This window comes from Mastigoproctus giganteus, chromosome 1, assembly GCF_048544385.1.
Source record: "Mastigoproctus giganteus isolate SK-2022 chromosome 1, ASM4854438v1, whole genome shotgun sequence".
Taxonomy (NCBI): Eukaryota; Metazoa; Arthropoda; class Arachnida; order Uropygi; family Thelyphonidae; genus Mastigoproctus; species Mastigoproctus giganteus.
Window position 1 is genome coordinate 51522965 of NC_143575.1, and position 24757 is coordinate 51547721.

Genomic DNA, 24757 nt, shown 5'->3' on the forward strand with positions numbered 1-24757 from the left:
CAAAATGCAATAAACAATTTGCGTTTTTGGGATGAAAAGCAATTGCATTATTTCAAAAATAAGTACGAATGGCCTATTATTGCCAGTGGTGCTCAGTGGCTTTATCTTTAAGCACTTTCAGTGCTAAACACTTATATATTTCATCAGAGTGGCAGTCACTTTCCGTCAAAGCTCACGGTTCTAATAAAAAGAATATGCAATCATCGATGAGAAAAAAACTGAAAGAACATCATGAGTCAGTTCACACAAACATATAATCCAAACATCCGAAAAAAATATTATTTCAAACAGTATTGTCTAACCCCTAAATATTTAAACAGCACTATAAACATCTTTAATACCATTTATTCCATAATTAGTTCCATAATTCACTGACATGGAACATTTAATAGCTTTGCAAAAAAAGAATAACGTCTATTTGGGAGTATCTTTGCACTCTAGATTTATGGTCCCACTTAACACATCTCCACTGAAATAAGAAGAGTTTTTGGAAAACTGAAGTTAACATAGTAAAATTTCAGTTATTATTGACGAAGCTTCAAGTATTTCACATAAGAGCATCTTAATAGTTTATTTAAAATCAGAAATTCAAAACTTTGAAGATAGTTTAACTGTTTTTGTTGATCTTGTGGAGTTAGAAGGAACAAAATCTGAAATAATTTACCAAACTTTGATATCAGTTCTGAAGAAGTATGGTTTCATTGAAAATTATTTATGTGAAAATCTTATTGGATTTTGTGCAGATGGAGCCAGTGTGATGTTAGGAAAAAATTCAGGAGTTTCTGCGAAATTTTTGCATAAATTATCTAATGTTTGTATCTGGCACTGTCTTGTCCACCGTATTCAGTTGTCTCTTGGTGATGCAGTAAGATATGTAAAACAAGTAAACTACTTTTGGCATTTTCTTGATAAACTTTGTTTATTTTCATACTTCAAATAAGCATCAAAGAGAGTTAAATGATATTTCTAAAGGGTTTGGAATTAAAGTACTGAAAATAGGTAGAATATTTGGACATTGATGGGCAGCCTGCTGTGCTAGAACTGCAAAAGCTGTTTGGAAGTCCCATGAAAATTTGCATGTTTACTTTAATAAAAATCATGAAGTGGGAATGGTGAAAAATTTCGAAAATGAAATTTTTTTTTAAAGATTTGGCCTTAATTAATGACATCCTAGCGGAGATTTCAATACTCTCTACAGCTTTACAAGAAAGAAATATTTCATTAATCCAAGCTGACAGATTAATTTGTCAAACAATAAAATCAATTGAATATATGAAATCAAATAAAGGACCACTTGATAAAGATGCAGAAGATATTATGAAAAATAAGAAGTATAATATACCATTTGAAGTAAAGCAAAAAAAAAAATAACATAGATTCCTAGAGAAAAATCGTTTGATAGTCTAATACATTTTATGAGAATGCGATTGCTGTTCGATGATGTAAATGAAAAATATAATGATCTTCTGAGCTATTTCAACCTATTAAACCCTGAAACTTGGCTAGGTCATGTTTGTGAAGCTCCATGGATTGAAGGTGAAAATAAATTAAAACAATTAAGTCAACTAATTAAATACAATATTCCAGTAAATGACTTTCGACATTTCGTTGATAGCAAAGATATCATGTATAATTATGTGCCTGACAGTGTTTTAAGGGCTAAAAGAATCTTAAGTTATCGCTGTTAATGCTGCAGAAGCTGAAAGAGTACCATGAATAATATTATTGAGAATAAACGAAATTCTCTTACTATGGAAACAAGTCACCTAATGATCATCAATTTAATGGGAAAATCGCTGGAAGAATTTGATGCAATTCCTTATGTCAAATCATGGCTCAGGCAGGGCCATGATTATCTTTCACATGATTATCTAGCAAGCGATAATCATGTGAAAGAAAAGGTATCAAAAACAATTTCCCAAAACTAATCAATGATTTGGAAATTATTAGAATAATGTGTTGTACAACATTGTTGGCTAAAAATTGTTTATTTCAATATTATTTATGTTAATTAAAATTTTTCTTTTCTTGCCATTACAGTTTGTTTTTCTTATTTTTGATTGCCTGCATTCCCTATACATAATTTTATCTTACAGTACTGGTTGTTAAATAATTTGAATATTTCCACTGCTATTCACCAATTTAAGTGTATTCTATCCCTGTGACAGAAACTTCTCCTGTTAACAAGTATAGACTATGCTGTGAAAAATTTTATCCCAATAGCCTTGCACAGTCTCTCCAGAACTGAATTGCTTGATAAGGCTCTCATAATGTACTCCTCCCAATTATGTCTGTCCAAAATTCTAGACACTTTCAAAGTTAATCCTAACTTGTGGCTTTTTCTCAACATTGTCCTATACTATACATGTTAAGGATATCCTCTGATCACTTGTTCTTAATATCATTAATACCAGTGAATACAACAATATTACCATTTGTGCCCTTAAAAGATGTTAATGCTGTTATAGAACAGTTACCTTTTGTCCTTAGGAGGCATATCTGGGTGCTGTTCCCCCTGTTTTCCTGACAGTACAGTCATTGACTATAGTTACTTCTGTGGGAGAAGTAACTATACTTTTTATATTTTTATAAATACTTTCTATATTTTTATAAATACTTTCTATATTTTTCTGCTGTGTTATCTGATACTTGAGGGTAGATTTTAGTATTGAGTTGGGCAGCTGAGTGCTTAATGGATCCCTCATTTTAATTCATTTGAGGGCACCAATCTGTTCTTCGGGCTCATGTATTTGCCCACGAGAATGCTAAATGGGTGGACAATGTCTCAATTTATTGGAAGAGTTTAGCCCTGACAGTATTTTCCACACTAAAGCTGTTTATTTTAGAGCAATGCCTGAGCATACTTAATTATTCAGAAATGAACGTTCAACAGCTGGCAAAAAGCAGAAAGAAAAAGTGAGTATACTTACGTGCAATATCAGAAGCACAATAAAAAAGAAAAGCTTTTCATAATTGGGAAAAGGTAAGCATCCATGTGTCTTTAGAGGGACAAAAACTCTACCAGTTAAATATAAGAGCAACACATATGCATGGATGACATCTCAATTTCATCGACTTTCTGAAGGAATGGGACAGAGAATTATTACAAGTCAGTAAAAAAAATTGTGCCTACCTTAGATAACTACAGCTCGCGAATGTGCAGTTGAACAAGATAAAACTTGTATTTCTTCCAGCAAGTACAAAGTACAACCTTAGGGTTCAAGGACTCATAATTGAGTAGTTTTATTTTTACCCACTTATGAGTAATTTTACTCATAAGTGGGTAAAAATTGATGAAAATCTTCCAATAACAGGTGATCTGTCGATAAATGATATAGTCTATGGAATTATACAGATAAACCTGACACTGAGGAAAATGAAAAGTCTAATAACGAAGATGTCAAGGTCCAGAATGTTGTATGGGAGTGCAATGCAACGATTAACTTATTAGATGCAGTGCATATGATGGCTAGTGCTTGGAATTTAATTTCCAAACAATCAAAAACTGGATTTATTCAGCCAGGTGTTGTGATAAATATTGAAGAAAGTAGTACAGTGCCAACAGAGTACATCAGTAATTCATTTATCTTGCACAAAATTTTTATGAGTGGGTAAAATTTGATGAAAATCTTCCAATAACAGGTGATCTGTCGATAAATGATCTAGTCTATGGAATTATACAGATAAACCTGACACTGAGGAAAATGAAAAGTCTAATAACGAAGATGTCAAGGTCCAGAGAGTTATACTAACGACCGGAGAAATCAGGAAACCTTTTGAAGTATTACAAAGTGCATTAGAACTTAAGGGAGGAAATAAGTGATGGCTGCAAATTATTGTACAGGTTTCAAGTACAAAGAAAATTTAACTGCTAAGGATTTAAAGCAATAAACATTGGAGAAATTTTTCGAAATTGGTTGGTATCTTTGTTTTTTTTTTTTTTTTTTTTTGTTTCGTATGTTTGGTGGTTACTTGAAAAGATAGTCAGATTTATGCAAGAATGTTTAATTTTGAACTGTTTATAGTCATTTTTTTAAAATGAATATTGCATGTGGGCATAAATGAGAGATTATAATTATAGAATTTTCTATATGTGAATGGAAAAATGTTTCAGATGTTTGATGGTTACTTGAAAAGAAAATGTCACATCGATGCCATATTTTCATATGTTTACCCTCAATCCTTGGAAGATTTTAAGGCCAATTATGCTTCCTTATTCCTCCACCCCAAAAAAATAAATCTATATAAATGGAGAACATTTTGGACATTATTTTAGAAGTAAAAGTGAGATTGTTCGCTGTGTAAGTTTAGGTTCCATTTTGATTTTGTTGCCTCCTCTCCCATTATTTCACTCACAGAAACATTGTGATAAATTTGGGATTATTGCAATGTTTTGATACCTTACAAAATTTCAGCATCTATTCATCGGGGACTTTGTATGAATTATTGTCAGTAATTTAACTGATGTCCACTGTGTGCCCTTCTTCTTTCCCCCCCCCCCAAACTAAAGTGCTACACATATCTCATCACCTGCTACTCATCATGTGAACAGGTTTTGGAAGACACTTCTTGAGTACAGTATAGAAGTTTTTACCCCATAAGGTTAATTCATAATCAGACATGCCCGAAATATAACACTTCCCCCCCCCCCCTTAGGCACATTTGTATATGCATAAAGCATCTATTGTTTTCATGTCTTCATTGTGAACTAATTACAAAAATGCTCTCCAGGTAACTGCAGTTTTCACACTATCAAATAAATGCCAAAATATGATTGTATTATTATTACCTACTATTCTTTGTCATCTTCTTCCAATAAGATCCATTCTGTAAAATAAGACTGATTTAGTCTGTACTGAGCTTCCATTGTACTTTACCTTTTTTGAAAGTCATACTAATCCTTGCAAAAGACAGATCACAACAATTGTAAAACAAAGAACTGGCAGTTCATCCTCACAGCTGCTAGCCTGACCTGTGTAATGGTCACCATAGCAACTGTGTTGTTGAGCCCCATCAGTATTCCTAAAAGTTTTGAATTGGCAAGCTTTCACCTCAATGTTTTTTTCACACAAGAAAAATTTTGAAGGTTTCTTTTTCAAGGCTTGCTAAACTTATTAGCAGGGGTGGAAACTAATTCTTCTTTTCTGGCCACATTCACTTGTGCATGGTAAACTCCACATGTTGAACCATTAAAAACTTATTTGAATACCCGATGCTCTTTTCTCAATTTGCAGAACAACACCTTACTGTTTGTAGAAAAAGTATTATTTCCAATATATTAATAATTGCTTTAATATATCTCTTGAGTTTTGCCTTTTTTTTTTTTTTTTTTAGATCTATGGGTTATCAGAGTAAAATGAAATGGCTTGTGAGTGGAATTGTCTTAAGGGATTTTTTTTTTTTTTTTTTTCCCCTTTGAAAACAAGGCATTTTTATTTTGGTGTTATATATTTTGTGGGTGGCAATCCTTCTGGCCACTATGCAGTAGGAGATCAAGTAATGATTTAATGGCTAGAAGTTTCTTCCAAGACAGCTGTGCTATGAATACATTATAGCATGGTTGTCTTGGAAGAAATTTCTTTTTATATAAATAAATTTCTTTATACAAAATCATGTTTTTAAATTTAGATATCACAATGAGCAGTTTTTTAAAATTTACAATGAAACTGGAATTTAATTATGAATTGATGCACTTGTGTGCCCACACACACACACACACACACATGCACAGATTTTATAGTGTGCACATACTAAATTATTTAAACCAGACGTTCCCAAAGTTGATGGTTCTGTTTTGGGGAAGCATGCACATTGTATGTATGTAGCACTTTTTTAATGAAATGTGGAACAAACTTTTTTTTTAATCATGTACTTTGTTGTATTAGTTTGGTTTATAGTTTATCACATAATATGATTGATTTCAAAATTAGATTAGTAATTTCAAAACTCCAACCATGGTACAATAAGTTATGTTTCAAGTGGCAGTCACATCCATTCCACTAATACAGGTATGAAGCATAAATTTTTTTTGTCTTTGAGATTAAATGTATTAAAGTATATATTAATTTATTAAAGTATTTATACCCATAACTAAATTTTATCTTATGAGTAACTTATTCTGTAAGTGAAATTTACGAAATCTTTTCACGGGTGAGTGCAGTGTATTAAAGTTTCGGAACCTCCAATTTAAACTAATTGATATAGACTATAAAATGAACTACTTTGGAAGATGGCTATGTTAAAATGATGCTTTTGCACTAACTTACATGTTACTAATTGATATAATAATTTTAGTTTATTTAAAGATACTAAGAAATATAATTTTTTGACATTTTTCAAATTTTATTCATTCCATTTTAAGCCTTATAACATGTAAATAGCAAGTTACACCATGATATGATTATCCATTCCCTTTTATAGTAATCCTCTCTCTTTCTAAATTAATAGTGTACAATAAATATTGCTGTTTTTACTGGGATATTCAGATTTTCAAGAAATTATTTTTCTTTGGAAGTCAATTTAAATTAAAATAAACTACAATAGTTGTATTGTAGGAAATGATGAATGGCATTCTTTATCATGCAGGTAACTGGAACTAAGTAATTTGTAACATTTCACTTTTGTGTGATAATGTTACGCATAAGTGACATCCAGTTAGGATAGTTTAATTAGTGAGGTAAGTTGCCATTTAGAGCCTCAAATTTGGGCCCTTAAAATAACTATAATCTAAGGCATAGTATCAGTCACTTATCATTTATTTCATTTAATTTTGTTGCTTAGTCCCAAGAAAGGAATTGTAAGGCATGGTATTTGAAATTGTAATAAATTATGTAAAATCTAGAACATTTAAAAAAACAAAAAAAACCCAAAAATATTCAGAGCACTTGTATCAGCTATTGCATTTCTTTATAGGTGCTCGCAGGACTGTCTTCTTTTTTTCTATTTTTGTGGCCATCAGTATTTAAACTGCATACATAATGCAATAGTCTTAATTCTCACAACAGAACAAACTTTCCTTTATTATTATTATTATTATTATTAGCTATGAAGTGCAAGGAAGCCTGAGGCTTATACTGCACCAGCCAAAAAAAATCTTGAGTTACCCTGAGAGAGAGAAAAGTAGAAGGAAATCACCAAGAAAGAGAAGAATGATGATATCCAGCTCAGGACCCTGGGTGTGCCAAGCCCATACTCACCAGATGTGAGCCCCTGGCAACAAGTTGCCCTGGTATTGCACTACTTTTAAACAGTCGGCCGCACCAAAAGGTTAATTGGCCATTGGTTTAAAATATGAGAGTTCCCTGACAGCTTCTTTCAATACTAACTGGCTACTCATTAGTAGCCAGTTAGTATTGAAAGTGGGTGGTCTCTAGTGACAACATGCAGGCAAAACAGTTGTAAAAAGGTTGTTTGATGTGAGCTGCCATTCAATATAAGAAATCTGCATTCTAAATTGTATGCAGATTTCTAATGCCAATTAGAAATCTGCATACAATTTAGAATGCCAATTAATACAGATATATGTTAAAAAATAGTGCAACATAAAAGCAACTTATTACAAAGGTAAGTTTGTTCTGCTGTGATAATTAAGACTATTGCATTAGCTCTACGGTTCAAATCCTGCTGGCCACAAACATTAAAGGACAAGTAATGGCAAGTAGTCATTATAAATGTTTACAGATGTAAATAATTTCAGCTGTTTTTTCTTAATATTGACTGAAATGTGATCCTATAAAACTGCTCAACCTCTAGATACCTCTAAAATCCAGAAACTTATTACTCTGGCACCTCTCAATTCCTAAGGGTATCAGTTTTAAAATAAGCCATTATATGCAGTGAAGCATTGTCATTATTTAATTAAATTAGTTATTATATTGGCAGTCAAAACTCAAAAGTGTTATCATGGGAATGGCTACCTAATGTATTTCTTTTACGAGTTGTTTTAGAGCATTAAAATGATTAATTTGCAATTCTTGTTACTTTTAGCACTGGGTGCAGCTTATGGGACAGCTAAATCTGGAACAGGTATTGCAGCTATGTCTGTGATGAGGCCTGAGCTTATTATGAAATCAATTATTCCTGTTGTAATGGCAGGCATCATTGCCATTTATGGATTAGTTGTTGCAGTACTGATTGCTAACAACATCAAGTCACCAACTGATGGTTATAAACTATACATGTAAGTTTTTTTTCCCAGAAACGTTAATTCTGCATGTTATATTATTGAATGCGTACCCAGCCTTTAATAAGGTAAATTATATTTTGATTTTGAACATGAAGGAAAAATATCCATTGATATAAATTTTTTGTGTAAGAATTGTGTTGTAAAAGAAGATTGGATTAATATAATTAATTGCTGTTAATGTTTAGATAATGTTTATAATGTTTAGCTGATAATGTTTAGAAGGGGCTTAGAGGGGAACAGGTATCCTGTGTGTTATCAGACACTCAGCCTAAAACACTGATAGATCCAATATCTCTCTATTACAGAAGATTTAGGAGAAGTCCGGTTGGCCTGCCTCCCTAAAATCCACTCATGCACACCTTCTCGATGGTAAGCCCTGTTACGTTACTTAGGTGGCAACGAACGTGTAGAGTGGTTCTCTTCAAGACGCCTGGTCAGCGTGAAGAGGAAAAGACCAAACCCTCCAGCAATGAGAGCACAACAATACAAATGGCCCTTAGTCCCCAGCAGCTTTCACTCTCCCTCTTACAGCAGCGAGAGGATCAGAGTGGAAGTAGAGGGTGCTAAGAATCTCTGGGTACGACCAGGCTGCCATGCACGGAAATTGAACTTGGCCTGTTATAACGTACGATCACTCATCGGTGAAGACAGGATATTAGAGCTGGAAAAGGAATTAGAAAATGTGAATTGGAATATCATCGGTTTGGCTGAAACAAGAAGAAGAAATGAATCACTTATAAGTTTATCAAGTGGAAATCTGCTGTACACCAATGGAAACAGTGAAAGGAGTGAAGGTGGAGTTGGGTTTCTGGTCCATAAAGATTTTAAAAACAACATTTTGGAATTCAAAAGTACATCACCAAGGGTGTCAAGACTAATATTCAAGATTTCTAAGAGGTACAAGCTAAAGATTATAATGATTTATGCACCAACATCGAGCCATGATGATGGAGAGGTTGAAGAAATGTACACTGAAATTGAGAGTTTTCTAGATGAGCAGAAAACCCACTACACTATTATTATGGGGGACTTCAATGCTAAGGTTGGAAAAAGGCAAAACAGCGCAGAAAGAGGAACTATAGGAAATTTTGGAATTGGTGAAAGAAATAAAAGAGGTGAAAGACTTGTGGAATTTGCAGAATCTCAAGGACTGTCAGTAATGAACACTTTTTTTCAAGAAAAGGGTGAACAGAAAGTGGACATGGAAGAGTCCAAATGGATTAACAACTAATGAAATCGACTTCATCCTCACTAACAGAAGATATATTGTGAATGATGTTACCGTCCTGAATAAGGTAAATGTTGGAAGTGATCACAGAATGGTAAGATGTACACTTGATATAGATAAAGGAAAGGAAAAAACTGACTCGAGTAAATAATACAAAGGTCTTTGAAATAACAGAGGAGGAGAAAAAGCAGTATGTACTGGAACTTAAGAACAAGTTTGAGCTTCTGCAGACTGCTCAGGACCAAGATATCGACGAGGAATATTACAACTTTCTGGTGAGCCGCCTCCGTAGCCAGGTGGGAAGGAGCAGCAGTGAGTAGCATACTCTTCTTGATTAGACCGGGGTTCGAGCCCGTCACCACCAAATACGGAGGATGCGGAAAGGTCACGGAATGACCACCGCATATTCCCGGAGCAATATGGCCTTAGTTGCTAATGCTCCTAAAAACCAAAAACAACAACAACAACTTTCTGAAAGTGATAAAGCCCAAGAAACCTATAGGGAAACAGAAATCCAAAGAAGAAAAAATTAGTCAAGAAACACTTGTCATGATGAACCAAAGACGACAAATGAAGAACAAGAAAAACACTGACAGGGAGAAAATTGAGTATACTGAGTTATGCAAAGCCATTAGAAAGAGACTCAGAGAGGACATAAGAAGATTTAACACAAGAAAAGTAGAACAAGCATTAAGGGAAAACAAAGGATTTAAATCAGCAGCCATGAGCAGTAATACAGAAAGACAAATGATACTGAAACTGAAGAATAGCGATGGTGTACTTATAAACAGCAGAGAAGGCATAATTCAAATAGCAGAAGACTACTATAGAGAATTATACAAGGAACGAGGGAATGATGCCAGCAGTGGGGAACATGGATTGCAAAGTAGCAACACATACGACATACCCGATATTCTTCCTGATGAGGTAGAACATGCATTGAAGAAAATGAAGAATCGGAAAGCCCCGGGGGAAGATGAAGTTACTGTAGAGTTGTTAAAATTGGGAGGAAGAGAAATAACACAAAAACTGGCAAGGCTCTTCACAAAGTGCATTAGAAAAGGTGTGATGCCTAAGCAGTGGAATAATGCAATCATAGTTTTGCTGCATAAGAAAGGAGATAAATTGGAAATTATAGACCAATTAGCTTGTTATCCCATATCTACAAGCTGTTCACAAGGGTCATTACTAACAGATTAGAAAGAATACTTGATGAGAATCAACCGAAAGAGCAAGCTGGCTTTAGGACAGGATTCTCAACTATGGATTACCTTCACGTAATATCACAGCTAATGGAGAAAGCAAATGAATATAAAACACCATTATGCCTGGCATTTGTGGATTATGAAAAGGCATTTGACTCCATACAGCATAAGGCAATGTTTCGGGCACTGGAAAGACAAGGCATAGATACTCCATATATTATGATTTTGAAGAAAATATATGAGAGTGCTACATCCTTTATTAGGCTAGACAAAGACAGTAGCAAATTGAAAATCGAGAAAGGAGTTCGACAAGGAGACACAATATCTCCGAAGCTGTTTACTGCTGCCCTTGAGGAAGCTTTCAGAAGATTAGACTGGTTGCAGAAAGGAGTCAATGTGAATGGAGAGTACCTAAACCATTTACGATTTGCAGATGACATTGTGGTCATAAGCCACGATCCCAAAGAATTAGAGGAAAATCTTAATCAGTTATGCACAGTTAGTAAGGATTTTGGACTAAAGATGAATATGGCTAAAACAAAAGTAATGATGAACAAGTATGCCACGGAAAGGGAAATAATGATTGAAGGAGCAGTAATTGAAAAGCTGGAGTCATATACTTATCTGGGACAAGTTATTAGCTGTAATAATGATAAATGGCTGGAAGTCAAGAGAAGAATAAATTTTGGATGTATAGCATTCAGGAAATATAGTCACATACTGAAGAGCAATATCCCAGTTTGTCTGAAACGTAAAATAATGAACCAATGTACACTCCCCACCATGACTTATGGAAGTGAAACTTGGGCACTCACCAAAAGAATGGAAGAGAAGCTAAGAACTACACAGCGAAGAATGGAACGAATTATATTGGGAATCAGACTGTTAGATAAGAAGAGAAACACATGGATTAGGCAGCAAACTCAAGTAAAGGACATTCTTATCAAAACTAAAGAACTAAAATGGTCTTGGGCAGGACACATAGCTCGAAGACATGATGACAGATGGACTAAGAAAATAACAGAATGGTACCCAAGAGCAGCTAGAATAAAACCTGGAAGACAAAGGCGGAGATGGATAGATGAAATTCGTGAGTTTTTGAGTAGTAAATGGATGGCCAGTGCTCAAAACAGAAGGAACTGGAAAGTTGCTGGAGAGGCCTTCATCCTGCAGTGGATTGAAAATGGCTGATGATGATGATGATGAATGTTTAGATTATGGGAAGGAGGCTTTGCTAAGAGTTTAAGTAGAGAAAATAAGAATATTAAACTTAATTGTATACCTTTTTTGCTTCATTTAAGCAAATTGCAAGTTTTTGGTTTCCATATTTTGCATTGTAGGCAAAATGACTAAGCCCCTGGTTAGCCTACCCTTTTAGTAATCTGTGAGTAATGTAGTAATGGGTGTAGCTGTGGGATGAGATAGTATGTGGTATCCACAGTCTTCAACAAGAAGACTGTTAATGTGATTAGCATTGTGTTGGAATAGGACTGGTTCACTGCATTAACAGATATTTACCACATATACCCAAGTATCAGTCAAGAAATTTGGGTGTTTTCAAAATCAAAAAGTGCAGGATCCCCTTATATGTGAGTCATGTCAGGTTTCTGCATATGAAGGAAACTTTATATTAATAATTTAAAATAATTGTTTAATCTTATCAGGAAAAATTCACCTTGTTCATAGCTGTTCATATGATGAGGGCAATGCATATATAGTAGCTACTAATTTTTGTTGTACAGTGTTTTATAGAACAAATTCAGATGACAGTCTTGCATTCTTCAACTTTTATAGTACCATTCAACACCTACATTTGGTGTTGAGCAGTAGTTGGAAATTGATATTAAAGTGCCTTTGTTTTAATTGGAACTGCAGTTGATAGTACTTCCCATCATATAAAACCAGTTTTATTAATTATTTTTCTTAATCATTTAATATTAAGGTAAGCGATAAACAGTTATCATTAGTCAAATCAAAAAAAGTTTTTGATCAAATAGTTCTGCATACTTTGCCCACTTCTTTATGCTGAACTATACAACATTGGACATCATTAGCTATGTCCTCAAAGCATGTTTTCCAACTTCTCGAAGCCCAAAACTACTGGTTGACTTATACTCTAGTATCTATGGTACATTCTGAAGTTCTCGGAATGTTAGTTTCCTACCAAAAATGTTATGAAATTATTTTTCTTTGTTTGGTTTGCCTTAACTTCATCATTGTTATTTTCCTGCTTTTGAGGATTATTTATCAAAATTTTACAATTTTTATAATGGCTTCTTCAGTGAAAAGTGAAGATGATAAATATGTATTTATATATTCCATATTACCCATTAATAGATTATAATAGTATAATGCCAAGCAATTACATCAAATGTTTTCTCATTAGAAGAGAATTCTGATAAGAAGACTCCTGATTAGTATTCATTTAGTTATCATTTGAATAAGTAATTTCAAAATAAGGCCTTTGGCACGTTATCCAAGCCAAATCTTGAGCATTAGATCTGAACATTATAGCAAAATCACTGCTGTATAGCAGGACCTCATTTTGCTGTTTAAGAGTCCATAAAGGAAGAACAACACTACTCTGAATGAAGTTTGGAATTTGTTGATAATATGTAGGGCTTAAAGGCTGCAGGTCTTTGTGAAAATTAAGCCTGCAACAGCTCCCTTCAGACTGTACACACTTATGGATGTTGCTTACATTTGAAGTTATGATGCCAGGTTTTGTAAGGAAGTCATCTGCAAAACAAAAACTGAACTCAGTTTTTCTTTTTCTTGCCTGGCTAAATATCCTCTCGCACTAAGTATTGTTATAAGGAATTGTTAAATTCCAAGCGTGACTTGAGATAATTTGTTTTGTTTCAAGCTTCTTCCTTATGCAATTGTCAGTTCCCCAACCAAGGGCTACTGTATAACAGTTGTTTATTCTTTCATAATAATTTCTATTATGTTCTCACACTGAAATTGACATAACTGTTACTACAGCACATCTATTGCTCCATCTATTTCTTTATCTTCAAGGATATTGAGAAGTACTTAAAATCTGGCCACAAAAAATTTCAAATTTGAAACGATGCACTGACAACCGAAATTTATGCTACCCTGGCATTTATAAGAAAATTTTGTGGGAATTTGTGTGCTACATAGTCACAAGCAGCAATAAAGTTTGAATTCATGTTGAACTTATCTGAAATTTTAACTTTACATAATTTAACAGCTTTTATATAATATACATGCAGTGTGAATTGTTACCATACAACAATTTAATATCATAAAACACAGTATTTGTTCGAGTTTACACAGTCTTGTCATTTATGCAGCCAGTGACAGATCGCTGATGGGGTGGGCAATTGTCCCATCAGATTCCCACCACTTTTTGTTCCTGGTTAGCCACCTAATGAGGAACAAAACCTACCACTTAAATTGTTCCTCATTAGCTTTCCAGAAATTGACTGGTTCCACCATTCCCTTTTTTGCTGATTTTCAAACCTAATTACTTTATATTTATAAATGACTCAGTGATATTACTTATGACATTTGGACCATTTCCATTGCTAAATTCAAGGTTTATTCAAATCAATATTGGGGGGCTGAGAGTGTCAAAAATCGTTAATATGTAAAAATAAATGATAAAATATTTTCACTATTACAAAGGCATATTGGATGTATGCATGTGCAAAACAGACTAAGCATTTGATTCTTATAGATGAGAGAGAGAGAGAGAGAGAGAGAGAGAGAGAGAGAGAGAGAGAGAGAGAGAGAGAGAGAGAGAGAGAGAAAGAAAGACTCTTCAACAGTAATTGGCAACCCTTTGAACACTTGATTATAGCTATATAAATGATGGGAGTGGGTTTGGTACATACCCTAATTATATCTATATAATATGGGTGTGGTGTGGATACACCACAGATAACTCTTAAGAAAAAACTATGATAGTAGTGTGGGAGGCATCATTTCCTCTGTAGCTCTTCCTTCACAATGAGTTGCCATGGTATTGCACTACTTCGAATAAGTAACGCTTCACTAATAGAGAAGACTATTACTTATTCTTGGTGGGCACCACCACCCAGATGGCACTGTTTCAAAGCTATTGGCCTATCATCGGTGGGTGGGCAGGTACCCTTGTATTGCGGGCATGACGACCCAGTTGTGAAGATAATCACACGATATGAGAGATGCCAAAAGGTTTATATAGTAATATTTAAAATAACTAAATGCAACAAGGCATAATAGGTTAAGAGTAAGAGTTTTATATCTATATAATATCGGTGTGGATACACCATAGATAACTCAAGAAAAAACTACAATAGCAGTGTGGCAGTCCCACACTTAACATATTATGCTTTGTTGCATTTAGTTATTTTAAATATTTAATAATTTAGTTATTTTAAATATATAAACCTTTTGGCATCTCTCATATTGTGTGATTATCTTCACAACTGGGTCGTCATGTCTGCAATACAAGGGTACCTGCCCATCCACCGATGATAGGCAACTAGCTTTGAAATGGTGCCATCTGGGTGGTGGTGCTCACTGAGAATAAGTAACAATAGTCTTCTCTATTAGTGAAGCATTATTTATTTGAAGTAGTGCAATACCGTGGCAATTCGTTGTGAAGGATGAGATACAGAGGACATGATGCCTCCCACACTACTATTGTAGTTTTTTCTTAAGATCTTTATTTAAAATAACTAAATGCATAATCTATGGTGTATCCACACTGATATTATATAGATATAACTCTTACTCTTAACATTATGCCTTGTTGCATTTAGTTATTTTAAATACCCTAATTATATAACACTTACTGAAGAGACTTTGCAAACAAGGACAACATGGATATACATTACTGCTGAAAGCTTGTTCAGTTTTTAAAAATTTTATTTAACATGCAAATTCAAATAAAAAAAATTAATTCAAATTCCACAGTTGATAAATTAGGGAACGATCTCAAATACCAATGTGTGTGTTGTTTCTCATTCAAAAATTTTGAAAATTTCAAGTCAGAATTCATAAATCTACATGTCAACAATTTTTCTGTGGTGCAGTTCACCTGCCGCAGTGGTTGCTGCATTGGGGGAAGATTGAGTGGGAGAAGACAGAGTGGTTCTAAATGGACACTGCTCTTCGTGTGTGGACTAATGTTATTAGTGGAGCGCCCCAGGGTTCAGCGCTGGCCCACCGTTGTTTTCTATATTTATTAATGATATTGATGAAGGTATATCAGGCTTATTGTCTAAGATTGCAGATGATACAAAGGTTGGCAAGGCATTAACGACATTAATCAAGGTAAGGTTCTGCAGCAAGATATAAAAGTTTGCCAGATGGGCTGAGAAATGGCAGTTGAAGTTTAACATTGAAAAATACTGCATACAGATATCAGCAATCCTAGATTAATGTACCAATTGTGTGCTACTACGCTCATGGTAGTGCAAAATGAAAAAGATCTGGGAATAACTGTGCAGTCAGATATGAAGTTCTCTGATCAGTGCAGACACATTGCTAGCACAGCTCATGAGTTTTTGAATTGATATACAGTTACTTTTCTAGCAGGGATAAGTAGGTGATTATCCCATTATACAAGGCAGTGATAAATTTAAGGCCTAACCAAGGAAGGCTTCAATTTTGGAAGGATGTAGAACTGCTGGAATGGGTATAGAGAAGGGCAATGGGATTAGTAAAGGAAACAAAGGGTAGTCTTACCAAGAACGGATTCAGTTCTGGAAATTGCAGCATCTGGAGACGAGACCTGTGACGAGAACTGATTGAGCTGTTTATTGTTGATGGCATTCTTCCTCTTGCTGAGATTACACACATGAGGGGCCATAAATTCAATTTGAAGGATGGTTGCAGGATAAATGTGTGGAAGCATGCCTTCAGCTAGTAGGTGGTTGATTGTTGGAACAAACTGCCATTGTTGTTGTGGATGTGGGCAGTTTGAATAAATTCAAATTATTTGAATAAATTATTTATTCAAATAAAAAATTAGACAAATTATTGGAGGGTATGAACAGTTGATGAGGGATTTATTTTTTCATTTTTGCTGATGCTTTATAAGCTTGCTTTCTTGTTTTATTTGCCACTACTAATAGTAATATGCCTTGTTCTTATCTAAAACAGCCTTAGCCCATCTTTTGGGGAACTGTGGATTGAGGAATTAGATATCTCTACCAGAATTATTTCGGTGACACAATCTAAGAAAGTTTTAGAATCAGAAGACTAGAAAATAAATTTTATTAATTACAGGAGAACTGTTAGTTGCAGAAGAATGCAGTCTTTAGAGTAATACTCTACAAGTTATACAGTTTTTATTAAAGATTTATTTAGTTCCAGATATCATAGGAAAGAGTTGCTGACATACAAGGTGGTGTCAAAGAGATGGGGCTCATATATTTTTAGCTGCATCTATTCAGCGTGTGTTACATTTTAGTACTGGGGCATAGCCTTGGTTTTACACTGCTCATGGCAGAAAATAACAAATCTATTGTAATTGCAGCAATTCCTGGGCACATGGAACCTTCAGATAGTTGCAAATATGGCCACCTCAAGTATCGTGTATACCTCCATATACATTAGACTGGATATAACCAGAATTCAGCTGGTCAAGCTTGCAGATCTAGGGATTCATTTTGTATATGATTGCCAAATAGAAGGTCTGCGTGATATGGGTGTTGTGTATTATCTCACATGAGCATTATGGTGTAGATTTCTTATCTTTCCTGTAGGCAATGCTGTAAAAGCACACTACACTCTCTTATCTTTGGTGCTTACAGAGCAAATTCAGTGTTTCTATGTGGATTGGTGTGTTAATTGTGGTATCTGCTGTTGTTTCCCCCGCCCCCAACATTTCAGTTAGTAGAGCTTTAAAAGACTAGCATAAAAACGAATCCAGAGGCTGTAAGAGAAGGATCAGCGAGGGGTCCCCTTTGGTGATAATGTTGCCAGGTGACCTCCTCAGGAAAATTGGACAGAGTTTCACATCCACAAGTTCATGTCAATTACTTCAAAGTAATTGAAGTCTTGCTGGATGGTCTCCATCAGTCTCTCATAGCCAAAAGTTTCTTTACCTCTTTTGCTGTTTCTTTTAATAATGTTAGGTTTATTTATTCTGTTACCATCCACTCAAGTATCTTATTAGCTTCAACAATTTCTCTTCCACTTTCTTCTCAGTTATTATCACAAAACAATTTAGCTCCCAGTTAGAATTTGGTATACTTCTGGTCCCCATCCTTAATTTCTCAACACCTGAATGTAGATGCAAAAATAATTGTTCAGTTTGTCATCTTTGTGAACAGGGCCATGAATAGTTTTAACATAAAGAATTCTCTGCTCCCTTTCTCTGCATTCTTAGCGAAAGATTGCTCATAATTGCCTTAACTTGCCTAGCCTCCTTGGTGACTTCTTTGTACTTACTGTAAGTTTTTGTATTCTCCCTTGTTATTTATAATTATCTCATTCATTTTTCTTCACTGTCTTATCAGTACATCTGATATCCATTAAGCTTAAACCTCTTTTTTGGTATGAAAAGCTTAGCATCATCTATAATATAATTACTTCCTTGAATGTTTTCCATTTAGAATTTGCATCCATTATGCAGTTGTTGGTAATAGCAACAATTGTTCCCAAAGAAAAAAATTTAAGTTGTTTAAAACCATTGTAGTCACCTTTATGAATGAAAAATTCCTTCCCTTTACAGTAGTTACCGTATTTCCCCATGTATGAGACGCACCTTAATTTTGGGGCCCGAAATTTGAAAAAAATGTATTACATAAAGTTATTGAACTCAAGTTTTATTCATCATAAAATTCATACAACTCCTCATCACTGTCAAAACTCCCATCCATTAGCTTGTCCTCATCTGTGTCTGATGACGAATCACTGTCTTCATATATTGTCCCGTCCTCAGTTCCATCTATGGCATTTGAAATGCCACACTTCTTAAATGACTTGACAACGATCTCAATCTTGATATTATCCCAGGATCTTTTCACCCAGGTACAAACTTCTCCTATAGCTGGTTTCTTCACTCTTCCTGCTGGTGTCAAATTGTCCCCAGAAGACTTCATCCATTGGTTCCATTCGTCTCTCATGGCAGCTTTGAAGGGTTTGTTAATGCTGACATCAACTTGTTGGAGCTGGGATGTCAAGCCTCCAGGTATGACGGCAAGTTTTGTTTTTTGCTCTGCAGCAATCTTCTTTGTGTTTTTTGTTATGTGTGCCCTGAACTGATCAAGCACCAATAGGGCAGGTTTGCGTAAGATCTTCATCCCATCCTGATCCATCCAACCCTTGTCACGAACGTGGACAATCACTCCTCGAGGAATGTCTTCTTTTGGCATTGTTTTGCGTTTGAAAGTCAGCATAGGAGGCAGCTTGGTTCCGTCGGCACAACAAGCTAGATCAACTGTAAAATTTTCACCCCCTTCTTATCAACAGTTCTGTTACTTGGGACATCAAATTGAAGGGGGACTTTGTCCATATTTGCAATCTATCCCAACTCAAACTGAAGTGTCTTCCGACATTGAATAACAAAACGATGAAATTCAAGGATCTTCTGCTCATAGCTTTCAGGCATCTTTTGGGCAAGTCTGGTGCGTGTACGCATGCTTAGTCCATTCCGTTTCATGAACCTGAAGCACCAATTGTGTCCTCCTTTAAAATCAGTAACTTCTTTTTCATCAGCAATTCTTCTTGCCTCATGCTGAACCATCTTTGTGGACACAGGAATTCCAATTGCCCTTTGCTCTTCAATTCCCTCTCTAAATCAGGCCATTTTGCTGACTTGCCTCTCATGGCCGTTTTCAGTAGGGTTTCTTCTTCCTGTAGCCAGTCTCGGATTGTTTTCTCAGTTGGAGGAGGACCAAACTTACGTTCAGCAGCACGATTTCGATTCACTTTTGCAAACTGGATGACTTTTAACTTGAATTCAGCACTGTACGAAAATCTTTTCTGAGCCATTTCTGGGTAGAACGTGGCAAAACGTAACCTAATATACCGGTAACAAGTACAAAACAATGAGTGCAAAGACAACAAGCACGAAAAAGCAGGAAATGCAAGTAAAAAAAATCTACAACCACTGTATAAGACGCACCCAGTTTTTAAACCCCAAATTTTTTGAAAAAGGGTGCGTCTTATACATGGGGAAATACGGTATATCTTTATAAATAAATACCACGTAGCCATATATTATGGTTGTTACCAACTAATTTATCTGGAGATTCTTAATGCAAGAAGAGTCACTGCTGCCCTTGCCTTTCCTAAGCTAGGAAAGGATCCCAAAATTCCATCAATCAACCTTCTCTCCAAACTTAATGGCGTCCTGTTCCTGTTTATAGTGCTATTGTGCAAGTTTGTTTCTCTTTATGCAATGCTCCATTTGGTACACTGGTGTGCAAAATTTAAGGATCAGTCAGGTTTTCACCTATAGCTTCTCAGAGGAGTGGCCTGGATATGGGAAAAGCATACCAAAGGAAACTTCATTTCTGTACTCGTGAGGTACAGAAATGAAGGAAACAACACCGACACAACAACGGAAACAAAATGGTACAGAGGGACTTGATTCAAAAATGGCAACATTTTTGAATAAAGTATCATCTGTATCATGGCTGCCATGATACAGATGAATCACTGCCAAAGATGGAACAAAGGGAAGTGGTGGTCCTCAGTAGGAGATATGGCCACCCCTAATGTCGATTCAGGCTTTGCACCGCCTGTCCATACTTAGAACAATGTTGTTGATAAGTTCTTGCGGTAATATTGTCCATTCCTCTGTCAGTGCCATCTTCACCTGGTGAACATTTCCTGGTGGGTGTGGACGTGCCGCTAGGCACCCCAGAGCTCCCCAGATGTGTTTGATGGGATTTATATCGGGGGAAATGGGCAGGCCAATCCATACGAACAATGTCCTCACTTTCCAAAAGCATATCAACAGCTGCAGTGCGATGGGGTGTGCCGTTATCATCCATAAACATGAACTCTGCGCCAATGGCACCTCGGAACAGATGCACACGGGAAAGGATTACCTCGGTACAGTAGCATGCACCGGTTACAATGCCACCTTCCAGTATCTGGAGTTGTGTACATCCATCCAAGATAACGCCTCCCCAGACAAGAACACCTTGACCGCCATATTGATCCCTTTCAGTGATGTTTGCGAGGTGATACCGTGTGCCAATCTCTCACCAGATTAGCTGATGTCCAGAATCCTTGCTGAGACTGAATCTACTCTCATCAGTAAAGAGTACCTTAAGTAAAGATTTTGTGGTTGTAACCTTTAGAAATAGTGTTGGTCCTTAAGTTTTGCACACCAGTGTATCATGTGTTCGCTACAAGAACTTGACGATTTCAAAAGTTTATTTTGAAACTGCTCCAGATATCCATGTTGTGCAACTCTTTTCTCGGTGTTGAATCAGAAATCAGCTGAGCTCTGTGGTTAACTGTTTGCAAATGTTCTTGTTTTGTTGGAAAAACCTTTTTTTGTTTACTGGAAGCAGTATTACATGTGAATTCTGTCCCAGGGGAAAGAGGTAAAATGCAGTTATACTGCAGTCACCACATGGATTTGTTGTTGGGAGCAAGCAATCTTACTCAACTAATCTGATTGAATACTATGACACAGTAACAAAGAATCTGGATTCAAAAAATAATTTTGATAATATATACTTAGATTTCAGAAAAGATTTCGATACTGTTGCACAGAAAAGACTGCTGTACAAATTGGAACAGTGTGGCATTAAGGACAGGTTACTGCTACAGATAAGGGGATGATTCAGTGGGAGAAAAAGTGATTATCAATGGATACTGCTCTTCATGGACTAATGTTATTAGTGGGCCCTTCCCCCCAGGGTTCAGTGCTGGCCCATTATTGTTTTCTATATTTATTAATGATATTGATGAAGGCATATCCGGCTTAACGTCTGAGTTTGCAGATGATATGAAGGTTGGCATGGTGGGTAATCATGTTATGCTATTGCAACAAGACCTAGGCAAATTAGGAGATGGGATGAGAAGTGGTAATATTGACAAATGCAAGGTACTTCATATGAGGAGCAGTAATTCCAGATTAATGTACCAATTCTGTGGTACCACATTCAGGAAAGAATGGAAAAGACTTGGAATAATTGGGCAGTCAGATATGAAGTTCTCTGAACAGTGCAGACAGGCAGCTAGGGCAACTCATGGGATTTTGTCGGTGATATATACAGGGATAAGGAAGTGATTATCCTATTGTATAAGGCAGTGGTCAGGCCACATCCTGAGTACTGCATTTGGTCTGTAGGCCTCATTTTAGGAAAGTTGGTGCAGAGAATAGCAATGAGATTAGTAAGAAAATTATTAGGAAAGGTTCTACAAACCTGGGCAAAAAGATTAAGGCACATTCCCGATGTGGAAATTGGTTCTGGTTAACCTGTTATCTTCTCTAAGCATCCTATTAGAAAACTAGGAGAGAGTGATTTTCCTTTATCCCATCCATCCATCGTTTTGCAGAAATGAGTCATCCACACTTTCACTAAATTTCACCTGTCTCTAAATCAGTGTTGTTCTAGCTACTGTGAAAGTAACTTTACAATGTGTAAGAGGAAATCCACGAGTGAAGTGCAAAGGGTGGAAGTGCCTATTAGTGCTCAAACTGTTTGAGAAACCAGAACTCGGTCGGAAGCATGCAAAATTTATGCCTGTATGAAGATGTAGATGAAGCCATTTTTAAGTGAGTTATGTTGATTCGAGACCAATGTAACATGTAAATATCAGGGCCAATAATAAAAGAAAAGGCTAGGGAGTATGCAATCTTTTTTGGGACATAAAACATTCCAAGCCAGTTCTGGTTGGCTGGACAAATTTAAAAAGTGCCAAGGCTTACCCGGAAAAGTTATTTCTGGCAAAAGTGGGTTGTAATCCAAGAAGACTGTACCCATCGAAAAGAAACAGTTATGAAAAAAAAATTATGGAGGACTACGAGCTGAAAGACACATTCAAAACCTGTTTTGAATTGATGCTAGAGTCCAATATCTGAAATTGTACAAGGTTGCCTTAACAATGCTGTATGAGGGGTGAGAAGGTAGTGTATTAATATTACTAGAGATACTTTCCGTGCAGATGGGAGTCACTATGTCAAGTATTCAGTATGTTCCTTGATAAATTATAATATGTTAAGTGTTTTGTACAGGTGCCCTAATTTCCATTTGCTTTATTCCCAGATGGAAATAGATTATATAGTATGCACAGTTGTTCAACTTATGTTTTGATAATTTTAATGACATTTTTTATAGTTGTTGTATAGATTTTGGAAATATTTATTCTTTTGTCTGTGGATATAAAATTCTTATATATCTATGCAAAGCCACTCCACATAGATAGCGATACATAAATATGTGTATCTCTGTCTAGGTGAACATTAAGAATTAAAATTATGGAATACAGAAATTGAGATTACCTCAGAATTATGCAGAATCAGATACAAGTTAAGATTATATGAAATCTTAACCAACCTGTAATTTTAAGTCACATTTGACTTAAATTAAAATTTTAAAATAACATGGGACTTGGCAGAAGAAAACTAAAAATGACTTAACTTGGAAAATAAATTTACACATTTGGCCCACACCTGAATTAAAATGTAAAAGACTTATAAAAACACATATAGATATATATAATTAGTATTTTAAAAATGGTAGAGGTGTCACGCATGCCTCTAATGTTTGAAAATTTTCACAAAAATAATTTACTATAAATCCCATAGTTTGGTTATTTCTATTGAAATGCGTATACTTTTTATGACTGGCAAAGTGTTGAATATCTTTAAACATTTTGTGGCTTAGAATCCAAAAACATCAAGATTGTAAATAAAATTTTGATTATATGCAGTGCAAGTGGTTTATGTGAGGCTGCCTTATAATGATTTGATAGCTCCATGCAAGAATAATCTCTAGTAATATTGAATCTCTGATAAAGTCTATTTTAATGGCATGGTCATGTTAAGTGTGACCATGCTTATGACAACTTATGAGACATATTGATTTGAATTTCATTAATTTTGCAAGTGAAAAATACCAGTTTTATTTTAGTGCCACAAAAGATGTTTTAGTTTGCATTCAAGTTTATGATGATAAGGGTACTGTTCCATCATTGATTCCATTAGTAGAGAAGATAAAAGGTGTAGCAATAAAGTTGAGTTTTTTGCATCATAATTTCAGTAATGTGTGTTGAACTTTTTACCTTACTCCTCCTTGTATATACTTTAATTCTAGATCAATCACGTTCATTTGGATCCATCTTGTATTATACAAGTTTTTTTTTAATTTTTTTATACTATGGAGAGATTTATAGTTTAAAAAAAAACAAAACTGTATAATTGATATCGGCTGTTTTGAATAAATTGATAATTGTTATTTTGTTTCTGTTTTTATGATGTACTTTAATCTCAGATGTGTATTATTAAATTTATCTAATAGTATATTAATATCTTCTTGGTTGTCAATATTTAACACATCTATAAAACAGGTAGCTAATTTTATACTAGGAGACAGGTAAACACTGCATCTCAACATGTGAAAGGTATATAAATAAATATATAAATATTTATTTATATATATATATATAAATATAAATAAATAAAGGTATATAAAACATGCTATAAAATCTCTTGGTATGTTTTATCCCAGAAAGTAAACATTTAGCATAGCTTGGTGGCTCGTATGTATGTATGTACGCATTGCACGAGTTGTTTCAATATGTGTCCCTTAACATGTGAATTGTCTTAATGTTCCATTAAGTATCTCTCATCTGTGTTTCCAAGTAATTGTAGACATAGTTTTTAATAGATGGGACAAATATAACTTTGCGATTGCATTTGTTAGCCTTAGTTGTCCAATTTAGACTTAAATGAATAATTGAAGAAATCCTCTGGAATTTAAATCTATAAGCTGATAAAATCATTAAGTGATATTTATATATCATTGCATCAACAAAAACAGGTATCCCCCCCTTTTTTTTACAATAATTTCACTCTGTGTTAGCCAGAAAACTTAATTAGTTAAGTTAAAAATAAGAAATTAATGCTTAAAACCATTTATACATTTTTCAACTGTGATAATTCAAAAAATATTCACATTCTCTGAAGGAACACATTCATAGAAAACT

General features: G+C 35.0%; 1 protein-coding gene across 1 annotated transcript in view; it reads left to right on the top strand.

Moving 5' to 3' along the window:
* The window catches only part of LOC150090794 (V-type proton ATPase 16 kDa proteolipid subunit c), a 71890-nt gene that overhangs the window by 31365 nt on the left and 15768 nt on the right, over positions 1–24757 (top strand). The window contains exon 2 of the mRNA XM_090372805.1: positions 7987–8179. Within this exon, the coding sequence (XP_090228931.1) occupies positions 7987–8179 (193 nt within the window). The remainder of the gene's footprint in view (positions 1–7986; positions 8180–24757) is intronic.